General features: G+C 36.0%; 1 protein-coding gene across 6 annotated transcripts in view; it reads right to left on the minus strand.

Annotated features, from left to right (window-relative positions):
* Window positions 1-200: 200 nt before the first annotated feature.
* HEATR5A (HEAT repeat containing 5A) overlaps window positions 201-25,646 on the minus strand; it is a 65,059-nt gene continuing 39,613 nt past the window's right edge. For 2 of the 6 annotated variants that reach the window (XM_018907445.3, XM_050975283.1), the window contains exons 22-38: window positions 24,942-25,111; window positions 21,755-21,781; window positions 19,788-19,926; window positions 18,783-18,962; window positions 17,719-17,958; window positions 16,821-17,002; window positions 15,057-15,125; window positions 14,466-14,645; window positions 12,238-12,472; window positions 11,598-11,846; window positions 9,843-9,970; window positions 8,784-8,931; window positions 7,841-8,113; window positions 5,345-5,569; window positions 3,720-3,874; window positions 2,144-2,357; window positions 201-1,866 (exon numbers count right to left, since the gene is read on the minus strand). In XM_018907445.3, the coding sequence (XP_018762990.1) occupies window positions 1,565-1,866; window positions 2,144-2,357; window positions 3,720-3,874; window positions 5,345-5,569; window positions 7,841-8,113; window positions 8,784-8,931; window positions 9,843-9,970; window positions 11,598-11,846; window positions 12,238-12,472; window positions 14,466-14,645; window positions 15,057-15,125; window positions 16,821-17,002; window positions 17,719-17,958; window positions 18,783-18,962; window positions 19,788-19,926; window positions 21,755-21,781; window positions 24,942-25,111 (3,116 nt within the window). In that variant the 3' untranslated portion in view covers window positions 201-1,564. The remainder of the gene's footprint in view (window positions 1,867-2,143; window positions 2,358-3,719; window positions 3,875-5,344; window positions 5,570-7,840; window positions 8,114-8,783; window positions 8,932-9,842; window positions 9,971-11,597; window positions 11,847-12,237; window positions 12,473-14,465; window positions 14,646-15,056; window positions 15,126-16,820; window positions 17,003-17,718; window positions 17,959-18,782; window positions 18,963-19,787; window positions 19,927-21,754; window positions 21,782-24,941; window positions 25,112-25,646) is intronic. The other 4 variants (XM_009101929.4, XM_050975286.1, XM_050975285.1 and 1 more) reach the window with 3 other exon arrangements.

Consider the following 25,646-nt stretch of genomic DNA (forward strand, 5'->3'; position numbering starts at 1 on the left):
AAAAATCTCCCTGGTCCTACTTATTTACTCATTGTGCTACTCACATCTGAGGAAGACCTGCAGTGTCAAGTCCCAGACCTTGATGCAACCAATCCAAACATCCATTATTAGTTTCCTTGAGGCAGAATACAACAATTATTTTTCTGATACACAAGTCCTTTGAGATCCTCTGCTATTGGATAAAATCACTAAGACAAATATTAAGTGAAGAAAATTAGCTTTATTTATGTAAATTAGAAAAAAGAATTGTTAGAACTTTGGTCAAATTGTTAATTCTGTACAATTTACAATTATATTTACATACAAAACTTCTAATAAAATACAGTACATCACACTCTTCCTGAGTCACAGTGTGTTTCTCAGTTCTGTAAATTTTTTTTCTTCTTCCTTATAAAGCAATTAGATTCAAGAAAGAAAGAGTATCCTCAGTTTGACAGTGTTTGGTTTAGGTAATACTGTATTAAGAAAGAAGTCAATACATTGTACTTAGAAAATACTTTGTAGCCATTGCAGTTTTGATAGTTATTTTTCTATATTAAAATATGTTCCTTGCTAAAAATGTTAATTACATACTTCTTATTATGAGCTTGTTGCACTCTATTTATAGACACAAGACAAGGTGACTTCAAATACTTCCATCTCTCACTGCAGAGATACAGAAATCAAGTTACATGTACAGATCAGTGATCATTCAAAGATCAGGGAACGTCCATCCACTTAGAGCAGAGGTCTGAACTGAGGCACAGTATGTTAAGATTGCTGTCCAGTCCTGGACAGGATATGTAAGCTATTGCCTGGCTCCCCTAATACAAACTTATCAAAGTACACATCCTGCAAAGTGAGACTGTGTCAAGCAGCAAGGCACCGAGCCTGTCAATCCTTACATATGCATGACAGTCCCACCCTGGAAAGAGCCACAGTCACCAGAGAGGTGTTGGAGAGCTGTATTTCACAGCATTTGTCACATCTTGGCCAGCTCAAGATGTTATTAGGATTAAAGCTATCCATATTACCTTTACTGAGTTGCATTTTCTGAGATCAACAATAAACTGTTATAAGGCTTACAAGGATATTTAATCTGTTTAATGAATGATGCATTGTGTTAAATTAGTAATTAGCACAGATTACAACCTGTAAGTAAATTTATGTCCCTGGTAAATCAAAAAACCAATTATAGTAACTTATTTTTGACAAATATTAATTAAAAAAACCCCTTAACTTTACCTAATGGCTAAGTGTGGGATGCCCCTAAATATATCTATGGTAAAGTATACTATACTTTTTTTTTAAACATAGGCATGTGCAATTCTGATATTTTAGTCCAAAATAATACAAAAATACAGATTTGATGACCTCTGATTTACTCATAGTCTTTAGAGATAATTAAGAAGTCTTACATTAAGAGAACTTTATCTAGAAACTTGCTTTCTCATAAAAACTTTCTGTAATACTTCAGCACAAACTGAAATACATGATATCAACTCATGACAATCCACCATGATTAGAAATTAAAAGGGACTTTTTTGCTGTTGATATTAAAGTGCATAAAATGATATATGGGTCTTTAAAGAAAATTGGTCTTCAGCTGAATGCTTGAACTTTTCCCAGGATTTTTTGCATGTTTAGTAGTCTTCACTTTGATGCTTTCTTGATTGCCTTTAATAGCTGACTCAAGCCTGGCTTTCATAGTTGGAGAGGAGGCCATCAGTTTTTTAAAAACTGATGAGTACTGCGGACCAATCTGCATCAGAGCTTGCAGAGCAAACTCATGTAGATTTTTTGCTGAGACTGTAGCAGAAACCAGCGCATTTTCATCCAAAAGAAAGGAAATGAGGATGGGAAGAAAGCAGGCCACCAAGTGAGCACCTGCAAACATGGAAAACAGCGCTTAAATACACAATTTTTAAAAATAGTGTCAAATTCTAACGGGAAGTATTTATCTAAGTTAGCATGTAATTCAAACTGTAAAGCTGCAAATGTAAGCTGAACTGCAGGGTAAAAAACCCAACATTCCTTTGAGCAATTTTCTTGGCAATTAGTGTTCAGGACTGAATTCCTAGTGGTCATTTTGGTTTTAGTTTGTTATTTATGGCAACTTGGAGCCTTTTCAATGCTTCGGGTCGAAGAAATGGAAGTAACTTACGGTGCTGCTCCTCAGCAGCAGCTGTCAGAGCTGTAACCACCTTTATTCCCTCCTGAATGACTTGAAGTTCAGCAGCATTTTCAGGTTTTGCTTTTTCTGTTTCCTGCAGTTTACCCACAATGGATGGTGCTAAAGAATGGATATAAGGGTATGACACCATTTTGTTTGGATGCTGAAAGATGGAATGCAGCAGCTGGTAGCATTTACACTGTACCTAAAGGGAAAATGAAATCTGCAGTTAAAAAGCATTAGAGTTCAAAATACATCTCCGGGCATTCTAAATCTAACAGCTTGTCAGATAAAATTTTTGGGAGAGAGAAAAATGTGCCTCACAACTTTAAAATTCATCAGGCTGTAGGCTGCTCATGTATAATACTTTATAGGACCATTATAACTTGTAATCAATTATTAACAGGAACCAGATCATGCATTCTGTTTCTTTCCATCAAGTCTTATTTCTTCTGACATTTTTGAGTTAAGGAAAAAATAGCATTTTTGTTTGAAGATCAGTATTATTTTGAAAATACTCTCTTCTTAACTAAAGTGCAATACCAAAAAAGTGGTGCTTAAAACATAAGCAATATCCCTGTCAACCTGTAGGTACAATTTTAAAATGCCTGAAATGGTGCAGTGGCTTGCATCTCTTTGGAAGTCAGTAAGACTGAAACTGCCAAGTGCCTACATAATTTCTGAAGAGGTCTGATGCCTAAATGCTTGGATGAAATTTGCAAATGCATGCTAATATTTCCTTGCAGTTATATTTGGCATTTTCAGTTTCCTAACAGTGAAAACCAAAGTTTACAATATTGGGAATGTACTGATACATAAAAAAGCATTGTGTTACAGTTATTTCTCAAGTAAGTGAAGCTTTAATTTTCTATTTCTACACAAATATATATATAGCAGAGATACAAGAAAAGCAGCTTACAGTGAATTCTATCAAATACGAAATCTAATGCATGTTATTCTCAGAGCCAAACTTTGAAAGGGAAAAAAAACCCCTTTATATAAATGCTTTTTTTCCCTGATATTTTTTTTTGGTGAAGGATACTAATATATGAACTGTGGCACTATAATCTAATGCCACTATATGAAAATATTTATGCTAGGTCAGAACAAAACATGAATCTAGTTCAGTAATCTGCATCCAGCAGTGGCCAGGAGCTGATGTTTATGGGACAGTAACAGTAACAGTTTTGTAGTGGTACTTGCTCCAGCTCTCAAAGACTCACAGCTGAGGGATTTCCTGTGCAAAAGACACTTCTGTGTTTGAAGATAAAACGAACAAATAAAATTTGACAGGTGCCTGCTACACCACACAACTGTATTGCTTACTTAGCAATGTATAAAGCACTGACTCTGATGCAGTAAAAAAGTAGGAATGCAGAATTGCATGCAGAACAATGATTAAATGCACTGCTGGACATATTCTTGCTCACTTGTTCAAACTTTATTTTAAAATACAACAGATATAGTCAGGAGAGAATTAACTTCCATCAACACACAGGAACAACTAAAATAAGCTAATATTTATTTAGTATGGTAGTGACATTCTATTAACTCCACTAGTACTTACAAGAGGATCTTTTGAGTCAAGAGCTGTTTTAAACTTCTCAATACAACGCTTCTGAAGGCACTCTACAGTAGTAACTTCTGGGCTGGTAGACATAACAAATACTGTAATAGCAGTGAGAAGGCTGACTTCATCGAGTTCTTGGAGAAGGCCATCTACTATCAACAAAGAAAACTGTTAGATTTGCATTAAAAAATCTATGAGTTTAAGTGGTACAAAGAATGGGAATAGAAATAACAATGTCTACATTTCTTTAGGAGCCTCAGTTTTCAAATACACAACATCCTCTGACACAATGAGATGGACTTTTACTGCAATAAAAGCTAAGGACAAAATGGGGATTCAAGGGTGATCATATGCATATTTAGAAATTATAGCATACTCCTATTCCATTGTTTCTTTGTATAAAGTACAATAAATATCTTTGAAGAGCTGGTATGACATATTAGAGTGCAATCTATTTGAGAATAATATAAAATTTGCATTTAGAATATCTATATTCTGTTGCTGTAAGTTTTTAAACAATTTTGTAAAGAGAAGTTTCAACAACAAATTACAGTGTAAAAGATTAAACATAAGGAACAATGAAAATACTACAGACTCAGGAAGTTGAAGCAGCAGCACACAGCAAACTGATTCAAGACAAAAAATTCTCCTTTTGCACTACTGTTTTAATACCCTTTGTTTCACTAGAGACACTAACTCTTAGTGGAGAACCTGCACTCAATGGACAGCTGTCTCGTGCTCAGCTGTACACCAAAGCCATAGCTGCTGTTTATGCCTTCCTATCATGAAACTACACTAGGGCACTAAACAACAGATAAGTAAGCCTGCAAACCCACTGTCCTGGTTTTAGCTGGGGTGCAGCTAATTTCTTCCCAGTAGCTGTTGCAGTGCTGTGTTTTGGATTCAGAATGACAATGGTGTTGATAACACACTGATGTTTTGGTTTTTGCTAAGCTGTGTTTATCCTAAGTCAAGGACTTTTCCCCTAGTCTCTTGCTGTGCCAATGAGAAGATAAGCAAATGAAACTGGGAGGGAGCACAGCTGGGATGGGTGTCCTGAACTGACCAAAGGCATATTCCACACCATACAACATCATGCCCAGTAAATACACTGGAGGGAGTTACTTGGAAGGGCAGATGATCTGGGTTCAGGAAGGGGGATCTGGCATTGGTCAGAAGGTGGTAAGAAACTAAACAATGCATCACTTCTTTTTCTCTTTTTGTTATCATTATTATCATTTACCATTATTACTTTATTTTACTTTAGTTTCAATTATTATACTTCTTATCTCAACATACAAGTTTTACTTTGATTCTTCTCCCCACTCCACTAGGGTGGGGGGAAGAGGGAGTGGGGGTTGAGCGAGTGGCTGCATGGTGCCTAATTTCCAGCTGGGCTTAAATCACAACACCCACGTTCATACTTTTATAGATGATGACTCCTTATATGGACTGTAGGGACAAGACTGCACTATAGTTTCAATAGTGCTTGGTAACCAGCTAATTCTCTTGTGACTAAGAGAGAAGTCTTTTTTTAGATGTACGTGGATTCAATTTAAATAAAACCAAACAACATTTCACACAAATATTTCTCATTTTTAACTCATAAACCCAATATCTACCTTGATCCCAACAGTCAAGCACTGTGACCAAAGCACTACGTAGAAGATCAGTCCAAGCATTCTGGCTCTTCTCTGCTCGAGCCATTGGAGAAGACAAGAGTCCTTTCAGAGCTTGTAGAGATGCAGCAACTGTCAGAGGTAACTGGCCATCTCGCAATTTCACAGCTGTTTCTTTAAGTACTCCAATAATCAGGTACAAAATAGTAGGAAGAACTGAAACACTTCCTGTAAAACAATGCAAATTTATTTCACAGAAATTTTAAGAAATGCAGGTGCCTTTTACATTAAAAAAAATTGAGGCAGTTTTCTTGGATTCTCTTTTTTAAAAAAATTCATTTAAAAAAAAATATTTTTTAAGCATATCTGTGAATAGAGGCATTGTTAATTTGAAGAAAACATTTGAAATATCATGTGGCCTGCTATAGCAAGCAGGGAGTCAGACTTCTTAAGTGAACTTAAACCTCTTCCCCTTTAAAATAAGCATTGCATATCTTTTCCTTGATGGTGTTACTACATGAAGTGTGGAATTATGTCATATTCAGAGAAAAGTACAAACAGAAAGATCAGAACCACAGAGGAGGTGGTTCTCATGGAAGAGAAGACATGAAGTATACAAAGTATAGTAGTGTATACAGTATATACTAGTATATATACTGGTACATAGTAAATTCTTTATAGAAAGAAGAGTAGAAAAAAAAAGTATAAGCATCTAAGTATATTTTCCATATGAAGACAATACAGTGAAGGAAATTAACAGGGGGTAATTTCAAAACTAGCAAGAGGAAATACTTCTATCACATGAAGTGTGGTTACCTAAGGATGCCATTGCTCCAGGAAATCATTGAAGTGAAGAATTTAGTAAGAGTAATAAGGACTTCAGAATAAATATATGTATAAATCCCCCTAGAATTTTAATAGAAGCTGCCAAAAAACAACTTGGAAAAGAGAAGACCTAAGGCGAGAGGCAGATTGTTCCATAGACTAATAAAGAGATTTTCATGTCTGAGAATCTGATAGTTGACCAGTCATAGTAAGAGACCACTAAAAATGTTTTTAAATTGACAGGAATAATCTGGCATAGCAGTTTCATTTATTTTTATGTCTTTGAATCTAATAGTAATACAGAATTCTGCATATATTGGAAGTAACCTAGAAACCTGCATACTTACGTGTTGCTCCTGTCCTAAGTTATGACTCAGCAAAGCAAAGAATTAAGCACATGGCTTAATATGCTTATCTCATTCCCTAAATAGCAAAATGCTTATGTTTCTAAGGTTTTAATATACTGATGCTCATGAGGGACCTGTTGAATAATGAGAGTCTCTGACTATGCATAAGTATTTTCTGAAGCTGAGGACATCTATTTTTGAACAGCCAGTCTTTGAAAATTTATTTCTGGAATTCAGTAGGGAATGTAGGTCATGAACATAATTTACTTGCAAATTTTTTAATGTATACATATCATGACAGGTGCCTGAAGTAAGAGACACGGCAGTCACAGGACTGTAACTTCAGTTACCTACTAAAGGGGAAAAAATTCTGTAATTCCACAGAGGAATTCTCATCTATTTGATTATGTGAGCCAACTTTTGAAGTCTTCATTATTTAAATGACTATATAAGCAAGCTTAAGCTCCTCTTTTTAGTCACCTGAACAAAATGCTTAAATTCTCTACTGTAAATGTTCCCTGTGGTCTGATCCTGCAAGCTGTTTGTTCGTGGAATAACATGGTCAGCTAAAGAAAAAAATAACTACAGTGAGAAGAAAACCACAGATTATTTTTCATACAAGATAGTTGTCCTCAGATCTAGGTGATGCTATGATTATTTCCTTTCACTTTAAACTGATAAATAATGGGCTGCAGATGGAAATGAGAAAGCATTATCATCACATTACAAGACTGCAAGGGCTGCCAGCTATTCCATTTGGAGCATCATGTTCCCCACAGAAGAATCATTTAGCAGAAAACAAATTTTTTTAAAAAAGAAGAAATTTTCAGGAGTGGTAAATGCCTTGGAGGTGGGGAACCATCCTAAAGTTTGGAGGGAATTCAAAATGAATCATGGGTAAAAGTCAGCTAATCTGAGAATTCAACCGTAACTACTTGCAGCTGTTTGCTAATGTTCACATGATGGAAAGGTAACATCACACATTTCCCTTTTGAATTTAATTTATGTCTGCATTATAAATTCTAGAAAAGACAATTCAAGTAGCATATAATCATGTAGCTGTTGCATACTTCCCTGTAGAAAATGAATCTATTAATTGCACTGCTATAGGGTGGGAGAAAAAGAGAAACTACCCATTTAATTGCTTCAGTTTTGTAACTTGTGTTGCAATTTGACAGTCAAAAAATAATTAGAAAAGGAAGTTGTCACAAGCAAATCATCAAAACTTGCCGCCAGACTTACCAGATAAGAAAATCAGGTAGTAACAAAGGGAGAGAAAGGGCCTAATATTCTTTCATTTATCTATTCTTGTGATGAAATAGCATACCTTCAGGAGAGCAGACTGCAGGAACATCAGAGAGAATAACTAATGCTGCTGCTACCAGTCTACTTCCATCTTCTGACAGCAACAGATGTTTTCCAGGTGGAACTGCAGGGCTACAAGTCAATTTAGGGTTGAGCTGAGGAAGCTGTCTGACAAGAATACAAACACACAGCTCCAGTGTTGCGAAGACTAATGATTTCCCAGGCACCAGTCCCCCTGTGTCTTTGCCCTCTCCAAATTCTGGTAATGTTTCCTTTTCTGCAGCACCATCATCAACTGAAAGAAAAACAAGAAAGATGGCAGAAGTCTGCAGGCTGTGACTTGTTTGCAAAAAGTTACATCTTAAGACTGTTTCAGTACCAAATTGTAATCTTGACACATATATATGTGCATGGGTATGTATTCAAAATTCTACTAGCAAACACCCATCCTTCTGAATAAGCAAACTATGCAGTGATTGCCAAAAGGCAAAAGGGTGTGCAATAGACTTTGACATGCAAGATCCCGAGGCACCAAGCCAATATGATGTCATCTGATACAAGCATTTTGATTCTACTCCCAGTTTTTTCCTTTTAGAAAATAAATGTTAGGAAGTTACAATCAGAGTAACTATTGGAACCTGGCTTTTAACAGCTGTGCCAAGTCTGTCCATTGCTCAGTTGCAGCTGACCCCAGCTTTTCACTAAGACTCCTCCCTCCCTGACCAGCTGCATTTTCTGCAGTTTTTCTCCTCACTTTCTGCCCTCTGTTCAACACCTAAACCACCTGCTATCTATCATACCACCTGAATTTCTTATTTTAGGAACCTGGACTGCCTTAAGTAAAATAGAATTAGAGTCCAACTGTGAAAGACTTCAATTAAGACACATCTCAGAAACCAGTTTTCCAAGAAAGAACTGCTTTAACCCTGATCACAGGTATTAAAACATCTCACACAGTACTGTACCTTCCGCACTTCTCCGCTTCTCCTTCACATGTTCCTGAGCTGCAAAAAGAATCAAGCGAACCACTTCAAGGGCAGCAAGCTGAATATCAGGTGACTCTCTGGTCAGTATCAGTCGATGCAAAACATTCAGCAGCTCTACACCCAACTCCTACAGCAAGAGAAACATCTAATGTATTTTAATTTTAATGCAGTAGTTTTTAGGAACTTGCTAATACTTGTTAAAGCCAACAGTATTATTCTGATTGATCTCACTAAGGAACACAATGTAATTGATAGAATCACAGGAGTTGGCATTTTCTTCAGCATCCAGCTCCTATCTCCCAGTAACAGCAGTCCCTATCAGTTCTCCCAACAAAATAGTTACCACAGTTAAGACATAGGGCACTTAAAACAACTGAAAAAGCCAAAGCAATCTTTATCTTCTGGCTTCTTAACTTTTGAAGGTGGGGACACTACATTGTATCCCTCCTACACTATATGCATTTCCTTGGACAGAGCATCAAGAATCAGCAGAACTTAGCCATGTCCATAGGCTTTACCATTTTCACTGGGTCAGACAATTGCATGGCATGCAGGATGGTATAAACCTTAATTTAAAGAAAAAGAAAAAGAAATTTCAGTTTACTATTTCTATTTAGAATCACTGTTGTGGTGTGGGTTTTTTCCTGATTTTGCCTTTTTTCTTCTTTTAGTAGCACTGCTTTTGTCCTGTCTTCTTTTACCAGCTTTGATTTTTACAACAGAATTAATTCAACTATGCCTTGACACAGAGAGAGTAAGCGAACTCTCTTTTCCAGAATTTGGTCTTTACCTGGCTCTCATCCTATTAATTTAATTACTCCTTCCTGATGAAATGTCCTCAAATTCTCTGCCCCTCACCTTACAGGTCCCACATTGTATTTTTATCTCCTTCCTCTACAGCTTTGGATTTGGGTGAAGCTTATAATTTACCTACTACTTATATGTTGCAGATTCCTGGAAATACAAGAGACTGTAGAGGTGCTGTCCAGATTAAAACTATGCCTTAATTCTGGGGGGCATTTGGTCATTATGCATTACCTGATCACCACCTATTTTGGACCTTGGCCATGGAACATCGAAGAGTGCCTGCAGGGCATGTAAGCAGGCAATAATGTTCTCCATTGCTGCATCTGATCGAGGAGAGCACAGGAACTCCACACTAATTCCTGTAAGTATCAGAAAAAAATCACATCTGTAATTGAAATTTTAAGAAGTATTTTTTTCCACCACTAAGTAACCTCACAGAAGGCTGAGCAACTATAGAAGTAGCATTTTAAATGAATGCATCTCCTATTGCTAATATCTCGGGGCAAGATCTCTATTTCCATCAAAACAATGAAAAAAACTTCACCTTCTAGACACTACAAAACCCAATTATAATTGGGTTTTGTAGTGTCTAGAAGGTGAAGTTTAAATTAAAACTCCAGCAATTTGTGAATAAAACACAAGGTCCAATGAACAGACAGGACAATTTATAATGAGTACAGGGCAGAATATTTCCCTAATCACTCTGATTTATGTAATAGAAGATAATGCTGAAATTAATAGTTCACAAACTCTAAGGCTTTTTCTTCCCATAAAAAAAAAAAAAAAAGCAAAAAATGCTAACTACCACAACTAGATAACCAGCTAAGTAAACTACATGAAGCCTAAGCTTGTAAATCCTAGAGCAAATAAGAGCTATCTTTTTTCTCAGCTTTCAGGACTCCTCAAAATATTGGAGATAACCTTCATATAAACTGCAATCTATATTCTCATCCCAGCTGTACAGCTGTAATTCCAAAATGTGTGATGACTTGGGAAACCAGTCAATGTCCACTAAACAACAGCTGTGCAACAGAAAAGCAATTTTAAATTCTTTCAGTTTCTTTGTAGGAAATGAAAATTAAAATGCTATTTTATTAAAAATCAGGATTAATAAGCCATATGCCCATGGTTAAGTACATGAAATTTGATGCACTAAGCAGTAGAGGAAGCAGGGGAAATGAGTAGTTTCTGTTTCAGAGGTCCCACTTCTAGCTGAGAGAGCAATGGAGTTCAAAAGGGACCTGGCTCTCTGCAGAAAGATTGGGATTCAAAAGAAGACACATGCAACATAAGTCACACAAACTCATTCCAAAAAGGGATTACAAAAGGAAGATACAAAAGAGAGGCCAAGAAAAAAATATAACCAGAAATGGCTGATTCTGTAAACTTAGAGAAATGAAACTGAATTCAACTACCTGATTAGCTTGTGCAGTAGTGGAGCTTTATATGAATGTAAGGAAACAATTCTTTACTTTGTGGGTGACTGAGCACTGGCACAGGTTGCCCAGAGAGGTTGATTCTCCATCCACACAAATATACAAAAGCTGTCCCGACATGGTCCTGGGCAGTTGGCTTCATGTCCCCCTGCTTGAGCAGGAGGTGGACAAAATAATCTCCACAAGTCCCTTCCAACCTATCAACTATTGTGTGATGTAAAACGGTACTTCAGTGAAACCAATCCATAGACTCTGTAACTGTACTGGTACAAACACTGTAAAATACACCCTTGAACTTGCATGTTTATGAGCAGAGAAATAAGCATTTGTTTAGGGCTTGTTTAGCTCACAGTGGGTTTTGTACCACATTTGGGGAAATGGCTTACAATTTTCTCACTAGGACTTGAAATTTTTCTGGATGCATGTATTTCCAAAAGATGCAATACTGAATGATGCAGTTAAATTTGAATAATTAAAAATTTATTTGCTAACGGTTTCATCTACATTTTGAGTTACAGCATCTAGGCAGACTATGCACTCACTCACTAACCCAAGATAAGATGAAATCTGTCCGTATTCACATCCTCAGGAGATTTCACCAAGGGTCTGGTAGAAGAATCTTGACACATAGTAGTTGGGGTCACAGGTCTGGAGAGATTTGTAACTCCTTCATCTGGATCAACAACAATGAAACCTGTGCTAGTGAGCCATAAAGCTGTAGCATAAAGTATCAGTGCCCAAGAGTTGTAGTAATGAAGTCTGGCATTTTCAATTGTCTCTGCTGTATAAAATGTACCACCTACAAGAAAAGAAATTAGTTTTAAGGGTGTAATTTATTTTCAACTACTGTATTTTCTCATTCTTAAAATGGGATTGTGTTCTGTGTATGACTTTTTTTTTTAATGTTCGGTATTAAAATTCAGGCCAATGAGGGCACTTCATTTAGATTTATTTGGACAGAATGCAGTAGATTACCTATTTCTTCTTTCCAACATAAAAATAGCCAACAAATAAGAATACCAAACCACTCTTCACATCCATGAAACCTCTGTTTTCAAAAGCAGTCCTGATCTTTAAATAGGTCCATAAGTAGGCTTATTCTCTATACCATTTAATCTTACTATGATATTAACACAAGTCAGTTTGCTTACAAGTGACTTTAGAAAAATATAACTGATTTGCCTTTTTACCTTCAGCAGGTAGTTGTGATGCATATTCTGGAGGCAAAGTTAAGAGAGCAAAATCCTGAAGTGCAGCAAGCCAGAGCTTGCTGAGTGTTCCAAGATCAGTCTGTACCAAGTCCAGAAGACCACTGGCCGAAAATGTTACATCTCTGTAGCTTTCTTCAGAGGAGTTAACCATTTTTAAACTGTGCTTATGTATATCACTTTGATTTTTCTGCTTTTCAACTGCAACTATGTAAACCTGTTGATATATTTGGATAGAGAGTTACAAATATTAACACTTGGAAAACTATTGTGATCACTAGCATGACTACCAGTTGAACAGGCATGAGATTTCCTAGAATCTATTTCTGCTTCAAGTCCAGTAACCATGGATGAACAAGCACTTTTTCTCTAAATGTTCTGAATCCTTTCCTCAGCTAATCATGATGCAAGAATCCCTAAAAAGGGGAAAACTACTAAAATTCCTACCTGCAATTAGGTACCCTGCTCTTAAAAACTAAAATATTATTTGTCCAGTTTCTGCTTCCAACCATCAAACCCTGTTACAGCTACACAACTGAAGAACTATCAAATAATATACCTATAATAATGATTTGGAAACAACAGTTAACTAATTACTAAATATTTTTTAAACTTTTCTAAATGTTACATGGCACTTGACTTCTCAAAATTATGTGTTACTTCATGTTAGCAGTTAAGAATGACGAGTACAATCTTGCATACCTGGCACATTTTGCATGTTACCATCTATAGATTAATTTCAGTGTAATTTTCCTAGCTACCTCTCTGGTTACCAAAAAGATAGAACTGAGAAAATTTCAGACAAACAGCTCTCTGTAGTGTCTCCAAAATGCCCCTGGAGGGAAGCTCTTCTCAACTATAAAGGACACATTTAGATTCAATGAATCACAAGTCAGCTTTGTTGAATACTAGTTCCCTGCAATTATGATTTCTGCATCTTTTTAATGTTTGCTAGCTGTAGTGGGTTGTCCCAGACAAGCAACTAAACACACACCAAGCCCTTGTCTCACACCTCCCTGCAGCAACAGGATGGGGGAATTCCATCAATTCTGTAAACAAGAAATAGGTAAGATTCTAAGTGACAAGGAACTGCCTAGGGCCTAAGTGAAATATTTGCAAATTACAGCTGACAAAAGCTTATAGGAAACTCTACAGAGTTTGAAGAATTCTAGTGATCTTAATAATAGGCTAGAACAATCTACAGATCTTCACTTCTGACAGTTGAGTCTCACATCTAATCTGAATTTTGGCCTGGCTTCTGACCACTGAAAGGTTGTTACATGCTATTAAAAACCTTTTCTTCATGTAATGATTTTAAATTTATCATGGTACTTTATCTTTTCCTGAATAGATTAAATAGACCAATCTATTTAAATGTCTCAATGAAAGAATGTTTTCAAGGTTTTTATTCCCACCTGTTAGCTTGTCTCCAAGGGCTTTGCTATTTTGTCAATATCTGTTCCCAAAAATGCACATGAAACATTGGTATATTTTTTAACAGATGTTTACATAAAAACTACCTATTGCCTACTTTCTCCTCCAAAATATCTTCTTGGTTGTACACTGAAATATGATCCACCTTCATAACATGATCATCTTAGCTGGTTATCAACCATCAGAATCCAAGGCCATTATCACTACATTCTAATACACATCTTTTGGAGCTGGTGTACATGGTTCCCATTTCTGACTTTTAAATATTTAACCTTGCATTTACACATATTAAAACAAGCATTCACATGAGCTGGCTTTATTTTAACTACAGCAGTACTAAACTGACAATATTAATTTAAAAGATATATTTCCAAGATATGAAATTCAATAGGAATTGAGAAAAGTTTATACCTTATTAAAATAGTACATTGAGTGGACCATCACCATACATACCATTAACCATTTGTAACATACAATTTCAAATCAATATTGAACTATTCGAATATATTATATATTATATTCAAATATATTATATAATTCATGTTTTTAAGCATGATACATTATTCTTGTAATATTATTCTTATTATAATAAAACCTGTTTAATTAGCAGTGCTTTTGTCAAGTTTACAAAGTTTACATACTTTCAGAGGTAGCACAGCAAAGCATCAAAACCTTCTATTTAAAGAAGCTCGTTAGAAATTCCTGAAAATTCTGTCTGAAAGGTTCTAACTCACCTATCCAATATAAGACTAACATTGCAGAGCTGTTACACTAACCTCTGCCCAAGCCTTAAGGACAGCCAATACTTCCATAGTTGAGGTGCTTTCATTATATCGTTCATTTTGTGCTTCTTTTCCAGCCTGCACTTTGAGCAAAGAGGACACAAGCAACTGGTGAACCCTTCGGAGGTCATTAAGATCACTAACTACACCACTTGCTATCCAGGCACTGCATACCTAGTGTTGGGAAACAGAAACAATGAGGAACAAGAGAAAAACAGCACTGCACACTCCTTTTGGTTTAATTTCTATCAAGATACAGTTACTCTCAGACAATAACAAATGTTGAATGACATCCCAGTTTAGTATACTTCAGGAGTAAAAACCAAAACATCAGTGGGGTGTCACAAAAACTGGCAAAAATATCAACTGCAACAAAGTTTCTCAAAAGACTTTAAAGTGACAATAATCTATGAGTTGTCACAATATAGACCTAATGTAAGTGACATTATTTTTTGTGAGTGGAGGATTTAAAGTTAGAGGATTAATTTCCTTTTTCTTGTGTTACTTATCAAGCAAAAAAAAAAAAAGAAAAACCAAAAATCACTGGGTCTATTACCTAAGAGACTTCTGACTTTCAACACTTGCCTGACATGCTTTTGCTGTGACATCAGGAGGAGTTTCAGGAGCAAAGGCTGGCCTAAGTGCTGCTCCAACCTAAAGAGAAGTTATACAACATTTAATACATAGTGAACAATCGACTACAGACTTACTTTTCATAATCAGACTTTGCTACGTTTTCCTTTATAAATATAGTTCCTTCCTAATTTTTTCACAGACTGTTTCAGTGAGATTAAAGAGCAGAGAAACAGTTTTGTCATACTTTTATTGTTTTGCCTACACTGAAGACATTGTTCTCTTTGAGTGAGTCTTCAGGGCTGACTCTTATTTTCTTGTGCAGTCTAAAACAGAAACAGTAATGTCTTCCTTCCTGAATTCTTGACTTGATGAGGAGCCCACCAAAAAAAAAGCAATGTTCTGAACCATGAAAGACTTTGCAAGACACTTAGCCAGTGACATTTCCTTAGTCAGAAAATATACAGATTTAAGAAAACAACTAACTGCAGCTGGTCAACTTTGTGAAGTGAAAAAAGGGGAAAGCACAAACCCCATTTACCTAATAAAGAATACACAAACACAAAGTTACTGGGCTGCAGTGGTTTTATCCACTCTCACTGTTGAAAACCATTTCAGTAAAGGCTTATAAAAGATTCCCTAGCTGCTTTAGCATATATTTGAAAATTCATATTTAAGTTTGCATCCCAAAGAGCAAGTACTACAATAAATGTTTGTGAAAGAAGTGAAAGAATTTGTTTTTAATGGCAATTAATGACAATTTCTTAAGACCCTCTAAAGCTGAGACTTTATTTATGGAACTTCAGAACAAGATGCTATGAAGTCATTACTTAAGTCCAGAAAATTTATATCCATCTTTTTCTGGATTATTATGATGTTTTTAAGGAAAAAAATCAGACAATGTAGACTTGATTAACAGTTTCACATCCCTTAAATTTTTCTCTCAAACAGCTAATGAGATCTGTGCACAGTATTAGCAGAAACACATTAAAGGTACAGAAGCTTAAAAGGAAAAGGAAAATTATTAGCTTTACTTGTGACTTGCTTGATGGTTTTGGACAGCAAGGACAGATGGTTTATTTTATTTTTTTCCCTTGACAGCTTTAGACTAGACCAAGGAACTTCCTTCCCACAAAGCAGTGCCAAAAAATAGAATTATAATTAAAAAAGCAAGATCAAAGTAGGTCAGGAGGTCTTCCAATTCTATGAGAGAAAGTGATCTGACCTATTCAGTGCCTGCTAGAAATTGAAGCTATATGAGGCTTAACACAGCTGTCTGTCATAGGGTGGTATGGAATGCTAAATGACTAGGACATCTTTTCTCTAAATCTAAACCAAGACTTAACTGAAATGGACCTTATGAGTACAATCCACACTTCTCTAGCTTGTTTATTGGCCAAGATATCCAAATGTGATTGCTGCTGTGCAAAGGCTACTTATTCCTAAGCAGAGTTTAAATTTAAAGTTATTCCTAATACTTCTTGCACTACTTTCACACTCTTGAAACCAATGCTTTCCAAAAAAATCCAACCAATGATCTATTTTGGTTTTGTTGTATTCAAGAGGGAAAAATGCTGAAACTTGAACAATTTTGAAGCTAAAAATGACACACCAACTGAAAAGATGATTTCTAATGAAGTTAAGTCCAAACAAATTAACACTTCAGTAACAAAGTAACTGAATTCCAGCTCTGTACCTACTCACTGTAAATGCAAATTTCTTTTAGTAACTGACTGTTACTCTAAACTTTTCTAAGTTATTACCAATGGTGCTTACATTGGCTTGATACTGCTCCAGGATCACATGACCTGGAAACTCTGGTTCTGGAACAGCTGCAAACTTGCGAACAATAATTTGCAACATTTGAAGCCCAGAAAGACGAAGTTGATCACTGTGATCTGTGGCAGCCATAAAAGCCATACGGACCAAGTCAGCTAAATGCAGTACCAAAAAGTCATCTGAAAGCAGAAATTTATAAAAGAGAATAGTTTTATTAAGTTTAAATTCAGACATAATGTGTTTTACAAGACTGTTCCAAACTTTTTCAAAACGCATATTTTCCATTTTACCTTAATATGTATCAAGGATTCACTTTGGGCAGCTTACACATAGATCAATTTTTCTTGGTTACCTTATGTTAGCTGATTGAGTCTGGTTTCCATTTAAATGTAGAAAAAAAGTACTTAGAAGAAAGTATAAATGTCTTCATGTATGAGACCTTCTAAAAAAGTTTTGAGGAAAACACCTCCAGATAAACACGGAGAGGAACTGAAAAATGGCACTGTATTTCTTCTGGTGATTATGCAAATTATAGAAAGAAAAAAAGTGGCATTTTTTTAAGTCCTACTCCCAGACACCAAACTGCGATGCTGTAGGCTGGTGCCAGCTATCACTTGTGACTGCCAGTGCTTATACAGAAACAAAGCCTTCCTACACATACACCATGATACTATAACCAGGAAACTGAGTGTAAATGCTGTAGTAAGATGCCATTCTTTTAGCAAATAAAAATTTCTTTACACCTTAAAGAATACAGGCTTACAATCAGAGTAATTAAAGGCTTTATTGATTACAAACAACAAATTTATGATGAATTCATTAAGATGCAAAGAGCTAATACTTATTTTAAGCACAGTTTGCATTCTATGAAATTCTTCAAGTGCTTAACACATACCTCTTGAATCACGCTGTTTCCTTTCCTGAGCCAAAGTTATATCAAAATGTGCACTGCCTGCATTTTCACATTGGCTTATAATTTTGCAAACACACTCTGCAGCAAAAACTCTGGTGGACCACCGTGGATTTCGGAAAGGATGGAACCTGTCATCGCTGTCTGACGTTAATACAGATACATCATCCCCTTTGGCAGTTTCCTCTTCTTGAGTGGTATCTATTGATGCTACTGTATTGAAATCTGCATTTAGGACACAGAAGGGAAAAAACCAAACATAATATTCTTCCTTACTATAACTGAAACCTACAGAAAGAAATATCTTTGAAGTCTATCTCTAACCTCACATTCATGGTGACTACCTTCAATCCTGACATCTTAAAGTAAATGCTAGAACTCAAATATAATGAAACTGTCAACATTTGGTAGATATTACTTGCCGGAAGCCAAGACTAATACCACAGAAGTAAATTAAGAACTGCAGTGAAAGTAGCAAAATAAAAAAAAATCCTTTTAAAATTAGTGTGATGCATTAGAAGCTAGTACTGTTCCAAATCAAAAAATCTAAATGCAGGAAGTTTTCCTCCTGCACTGAAGGTTTAAAGAATTTCCTTCACCCCCACCAATATTCAGCACAGTAATTGATTTTGTGTGCTCAAGAGTACCATTATGATATAACAGGCCTGCATCAATTCTATCACTGAAAGAAGAACTGGTCAAAACACTTTTCTTGCAGGTAACTGCACAGGACTCACAAGCTGAAACCAATGCTACATTTCCATTTCTGCTATGGAAATGAATTAAGATCATGAATTAAATCAACAAGCAAGACATCTTAAGATGCTTACAAGAACTTGTTCAATGGGGAGAGGGCAATCAGAAGAGAGAAAGGCATATTCCTCTGAAAGAACTAAGTTAAAGGATCCAATCGTGCAATATGAATCACAATTATACATTCAATAAAAGGCAAACATTCAAGAAACTTTAATGCTTTCCCTCAGTGACACAGTGTACTGCTGCAGGCCTTATTTTGATTGTGTTCTCTACTACAGTGTATCAAGACTTACCAGCAGAGGCAGCAAGAACATCTTTACAAAGCTTCAGCCAAAAGGAGAGCTTCTCAACTGCCATTGAAGTAAGCATATGAGTCAGGGTCTCTTTGATATCCTGGCACAATCTTGGGTCCAATTCTTTGTCCAACAAGCCCAGCAATGCCCCCTCCAGGCCTATTTCTCTGATGTTCACATCTGCTAAGAACAAAGTCTGTGAGCTGAGTAGTGTACATCACAAAACTACATTAATGACAACAGGTCACACAGGGTATCTAGAGAAAAAGTAATTACCAGCCCTGAAATATTTTTTAAACCATTTTATTTTATTTTTCACTTTAACACTGCAGCTAACTTGTGAATACAAAACAAATGTTGAGCTTTTACAGAAACATAGTAACAACAGGAAGAAAGTTACTGCATCAAAAAATAAGAATCCTACTCCAAATTTCACAGCATTACCATCACCACAGCATCTAGCTCCTGAAAAAAAAATTCACTTAGAATTACCTTATGAAGTAAGTTAAAACAATGTTTTAACTTGAAATAGAAGTTAAAGCTATTCTCCAAAAAAGCACAAAACCAAACGTACGGAAATAATTTGTTAAATTAATATGACCAATTTTTATTTGACCAATATTACAATTTTTAAATATCAGCAGTTTTTAAAAATGGCTATATTCTATTTATTCTGAAAATTTCCAAATGAGCTTGAATTGAACGCTGAAGTGAAATAAATTTTTAACACCACTCACTCACAGAAAGACACATGAGGATGAACTAGTGATCACTCTCAGGCCTTTCAGCAAAAAGTTAATACAACAGCTACTGGCTAGATGGGCATGGATTTCCCTGCAACTCCTCTTGCATGTCCTCATTTTATAATCTTGTATTATACAGACAACTGAGGTAGAAAACATTTTAAGATTTCAAGAGTATTGCAAAGCTTCCACACTCTTAGCAAAGTGTATTTAAAATTCACTGTCAATATGCCAAGCCCTTTGATCTCAAAATTTACATTACCTGGAGTAAAATCTTCTTTGCTCTCTTTCACTAGTGCAACAGCATATTCTGATACTTCAGCAGCTTCTCTTTGCACAAGCTGACGTAAGCAAGCTACCACTGCACGTCTCAGTAATAAGTATGAGCTACAGAGATTCATCTGAAACATGCAAGAAGATACAGTAAGACGGCTAAGAAACCTCTGTGGCAACACCTTAGTAAGGCTGGTATTTTCTGAACACTTGCAGCTATTGTAGATCTGTTAAGTCAGTAAACATGTAATTGATGCTCTTTTTGCTCAACCTTTTTTTTTAAACCCCCAAATGAAAAGTTTTGCAAGTCCTGTCATCAATTTTACAAAACATATCAGTACTTTTAGCATTTTCTCTCCAAAGGCAACGTACAATACTGGTTTGATGCTCAATCCACCTCTCAACCAATATTGTACAAAAACTGCCATTAACTTCCATGCCAGGTGAATCATGGTAACTAATTTTTGACTACTGGGTATATGCATACAGTGGGCTTGAAAACTCAGAACAAATCATCATCAGATGTAACTAGAGAATTGTCAGTGAAACCAAGGGTGAGAGAGTCAATCAGGCCTTAGTAAAATAGAACTCCATGCATGAAAGGAAGTTTATAAGGGCAAAGAGAACACTGCCACAGTTTCATTGGAAAAAAAATTATATACTCAGTTTACATTAAATTATGTTTTAGAGAAGTTGAGAGAAAGGGTGAGAATTACTGGTGATTGTATGACACTGAGACAGGTCAGTTCTCCTGAGCAGTCTCTAGCAAAAAAGTTCATAGCACCATCATATTTTAATACCAACAGGCCAGTGTGTGGTATTTTACTGGAAAATACATGATAATAGATTTACTATTACTGGAACAAGGAGAAACACTTAAAAAAACCCCAAGACATAGTGTCAAGGGTTTTTTGTTAGAGTGGAGCTTTCTGATTTTTATTTGTTTCTTTCAATTTTAAGACAATCCTGAAGGGAATCCTAAAGACATGATAAACTAGCTGTGTGGTCGGGCAAGATGGCTACACCAATATTTATGCATCTTCTTCTAAATAAAGCTTGGGTTATCATTAAAAAAAATGTTCTCTACAACTAAGCAGTTGTGCACCCTTAGCTGTTACCATCCTTAAAAATAGATAGAGCTGAGTGTCTGCTGCAGGAAAACCTTGCATTAGGCTGTGCTGCTCATTTGTCAGCAACAAGCCAATATATGTTAGTCAAAATGACTAATATATATTAGTTAACATATGCTTAAAGAAAGCAACTTAAGGACAAAAAGAATAAGTAATACAGAATTTTAGCTTTGTTAGATTAACAAAACTAAGCTTCATCTTCAGAATTTCTATGCATGCATGTGAATCTACAATACTCAGAATTACATTATACACAAAAAGATACACTCTCTGCATAATTCTTCTACAAGGAAAGGAACCTGACTCAATAGGTATGTCTGCAAAGTACTTTAATTGCAACTTCAAAAACAAATGAGACTTTTAATGCAACATTTATGCAAGCAAACTACACATTCTACTTCAAGTTGGACATGCATAAATTCCGTGCTCATTTTTAACAGGGAAGAAACAGGGCCCAACTGAGGCGACCTAAATAACACAAGATGCACATTTTTCATCTCTCTCATTCTCCCACATTCCAAGCAGGAGACAGGACTAAATGACAGACACAAAATGCAAGCATCACATTAAAACTTAAATGTAAAAACAGTTCCACTTCTGTACTTAACACATTAAAAATATAAGTATCCCTTACGAAGCACATAAATTAAATGTATTCCTGCCATCTGCAGAAAGTTAGGAAGGCTCTGGTTAGGATGACAATAAAATATCACTTGACATGCTAAAAGAAATTACATTAAAATGGTTAAAAAGAAAGATAAAAGATGAAATAAAAACACCACTGCAAACTGCAAAGGTTTAGGATTAACAAGGCACAGGGACCTACCAACACAGAATTATCCAACAAGATTTCCTGCACAAAAACAAATGACAACCAGTCATGACAAAACCAAAAATAGATATCACAGTGATATCAACCACATATGGAAGACTGTAACATGTAAGCTCAGCACATAATAAAATTCAGAATCTTATCTCAAACACACCAAAAGCCTAATTTGTTTAGTTAATTTCTCTCATTTTTCACATTGAACACACTTAAATTCCAACCCAACTGCCACTAAATACTTAAAACAGTACCAAGACAACAGCACAGCAGAGTTATTAACATTGTATACTTATTGTGTTTCAATACTGATCTTATTGTTAATATCTTAGGGCTGAAAACTGGCATTCACTGTGTTGAAGAATACTACACCATAAGCTTACACAGATAAGCTCTTTAGAAGTCTGTGCTCACCTAAGTTAGTTTTAGAGCTAATTTTAGACATAATGAAAAGCATCTTCTGCTGTATTCTGCATTCTGTACAGAATACATCTGTAAATCTCTATTCCGCTGGAGGCAAGAATTCAAATAGCAGGACAAGTATGCATTATTGTTAGAAGCCCCATGAAAGATCCAATTGACAATCAGGGAACACTCTCAGCAGCTGAAGAAGGGAAGCTAGATAATGACAAGCACATGTACACAATATAAAACAAAACAAAGCAAAAACCCTGCAAAACATGAACCAGGGAAGCAGTGTGTCCATTGCCTAAGTCATGTTTTACTAGTGCTAGAACAGTTACAACCTGTATTGTTTAAATACACTGGAGACCTGAACCATCTCATTATGTTGGGGCTTGACAGGTGGAGGAGGCAGCTTGCAGCTGCCTGCACAAGAAATTGTGTTAGCATGCCAAATGATGGAAAAAAGAAATTAAGAGGAAGGAGAGGGAGGACAGGGAGGGTTATGAGAGAGCAGAGGAAGGTAAAAGACAAGGTGAAGCGGAATTGGGGGGGGATGGCAGGAGAATGAGGACTGTGAAAAGGCAAGTTCAAAAGCACAGACATTTAACAGAATACTTGGGCAAAGAGGGTGGAGAGGGGTGTTGGTTCAAATGCTACTTAAAAAAAAGTAAAACAAAAAATTTTGCATATTCCTTTTTATTTTGTAAGTGAAAATTCATGTTTCTATGGATGAAGGGGGAAAAGATTACTCATCTGACTGCAGATTCTTTGCCTCTCCTGTTTTTCTTCCCTAAATAAAGAATGCAATGGTGAATACCCACATGATCTAGGGCCTAACTTTTGCACACTACTTCCCCTTAAGACTTCAAAATGCAACACAAAGGAGGCCCATCACACCTTGTTCTCCAAACTGCAGGCATTTAAACTCATGAAGAATAACTTGCTGAGGGTCACCTTGCAAGTAAACTGCACAGTGAAGTGCAGATTTCAGATCCAATAACTTATTCTGCTTCCCTAATGAGATGGTGATTTAGTGGGTGGAAACTACATGAATGCATGTGGAGTTTTACAAATGCAGAATTCTTCTTGTGCAATTATCTTCTCACATCCCTGCAAAGCACACACTCAAAACCCCTTGTTTATGACACTCTTCAGAGACACACTGACATTACTGAATTGTCAGTGCCAGCAACATTGGCCTTAGTTGTACAAGTTCATGAAGAAAAGGTCACCCATGTGAGACCACTGACTTCAGTGGACTCCTCCCCAGGAAGCCTACAGTCATTTCTGGGATAGAGGGGAACACACCAACTCAAGCCATGACCCCCACTTCTTAATTGACTAATTTAGTATTATGAAGTTTATAAACTGCTGTATGAAGTATTTTGAGACAACTTACAAAAACAATAAAAATCAGTAATATCATGTAGACAAGACAACTTTGTCATGATATCCTCTATATTAGTTGGTATTTGATATAAGTAGAGAGATTGAAGCAGACTGTACATGGACTTACAAATGCTCCCAAAAGCTACCACACCCTCCAAGCAAGAGACTGACTGACATGGTTTGTTGTGATTTTATCAATGTAAGAAAAATTATGTTATACCAAACAAACAGAAAATAATTGTTAGTATGTGTTAAAACAATACTTCAGATTGGTTGCAGCTCTTCTGCAACTAGCATATTCATGTGTATCACAGTGTGGGGCAGAAAAAACTTCTTCAGCTTTTCCTAGCTCCCACAGTCATGTTTCTAGTCAAATAAATAAAGAAAATATAAGGAATCTAAACCTATATGTTTAGAATAAACAAAAATCTGAATCTATATGTTTAGTATTGATACACAAGTGCTACCCAATGGAAGATGTAAATAAGAACTGCATTAAAATAGATGAGATTAAAACAAAATCCACATTAAAAAAACCCCCACACTTTACTGACTGTGGATTTTTGTTTCTCTCGATTGACAGTGAGAGAAAATGGTATTAAAAACCTCCAACCAACCCCCCTGTCCCCCAGCTAGCCCCCCAAATCCACCAAGGCTAACAGCTACCAGAAAATGTATTTATTTTTAACTAAGTACTTAAGAAGAGCAGCTATACAAAGACAGAGAGATACTGGGTGAAAACAAAACAAAACAAACCCCATCCAAAAAATAAAGTCCCCCACCTCTTGTCAAATAGGGCTGAAAAAGTTTTGTTTATTTCTTCCAAAGACCTGATTTGACTATAACTTGTATGTTAGAAATTTTTATACTGACTGCCAAGATGTCAGTACACTGAACTATTTATGCTACAGAAACTACAAAACACAGAAATCTAAAATTTTTCAGCATAATGAAAAAACAAAACGAAACAAAACAACTCACAGTAATTAGTACACACAATTTTTAAAATCAATCTTTCAAGCAAGGCACAAAAAGCAGCAGAGGAAAAAAACTGGCCAACATAAACCACTTGGTACGAATCCAGAAGAAAGTTTTAATGAATAGTATATCCTGCCAGACAACTGGCCTTAATAAGAACAGCAGAATGTACTTGCAAGCAGTTCAGAAGGCCAAGATTTCCACAAAATGTGCTCATATTGTAAAGGGAGAGAAGAAACTGAGGAAAAAAATGAAGATATATAGAATACTTGCCTGTAGGAGAACATGAAACACCTCATGCCTATACAATGATCAGTTTCTCTGCTTAAAGAAACAACTGCATTTTTTAAGTGTTTGTGAAAAATATGAACAAATTTTAAAATACATGGATATAAACTAGTAAATATATACTCACACAGAGGCAGCTTACAAGGTTAGACAAGTTGACGTGTCGAGGAGCAAACATGTGAAGCTGCTGAAGGCAAGAGATGGCTTGAGCTTGAACAAGGCAGTCAGGATTATCCTGCATCACTGCACAGCCCAAAAGGCAAGAAGTTCTTAAGGCTGACACTGCTGTACTGCTGCCTATATTGAGAATAAATAAGGATATTTTTTGTTTGTTTTTACAACATGTATTTCTTTTTAATAAACATGATAATCTGTCTTTTCCCCAAGCCAGCCATAACATCCATCCTCCTAAACAACGATCCTTGTATCTGTGCTATACTTTAATATCCATGAGTAGGGATGACATTGCTCTCTGGTGATTCAGATGCAAATTTTAAATGTCTCCCCCATAACTAAGACATAGAAGGGCTCCTAACTCTTGAAATAAGAACACCTTCTGTTCCCATGCTAGAGTTAAAAGATGTAAGAACGTAAGAAATATAAAATGTAAAACTCATGTAAGAAATTTCAGCCCAAGGCAAGGCTCGGAGAACCAGTTCAAACAAAGGAAATTATGTCAAGAGACAACTAGCAGTCATGTTACCTTGATTACATAAAGTCATGGCCTATGAAATACTGTCTTACAACTATGCAAAGGAACTTAGATCTGCTTATTTATTACATCTGCAATCACACACATTCAATGTTTAGCAATTTGGTTGCTAGAGCAAAC

Source organism: Serinus canaria, chromosome 5 (assembly GCF_022539315.1).
Source record: "Serinus canaria isolate serCan28SL12 chromosome 5, serCan2020, whole genome shotgun sequence".
NCBI lineage: Eukaryota > Metazoa > Chordata > Aves > Passeriformes > Fringillidae > Serinus > Serinus canaria.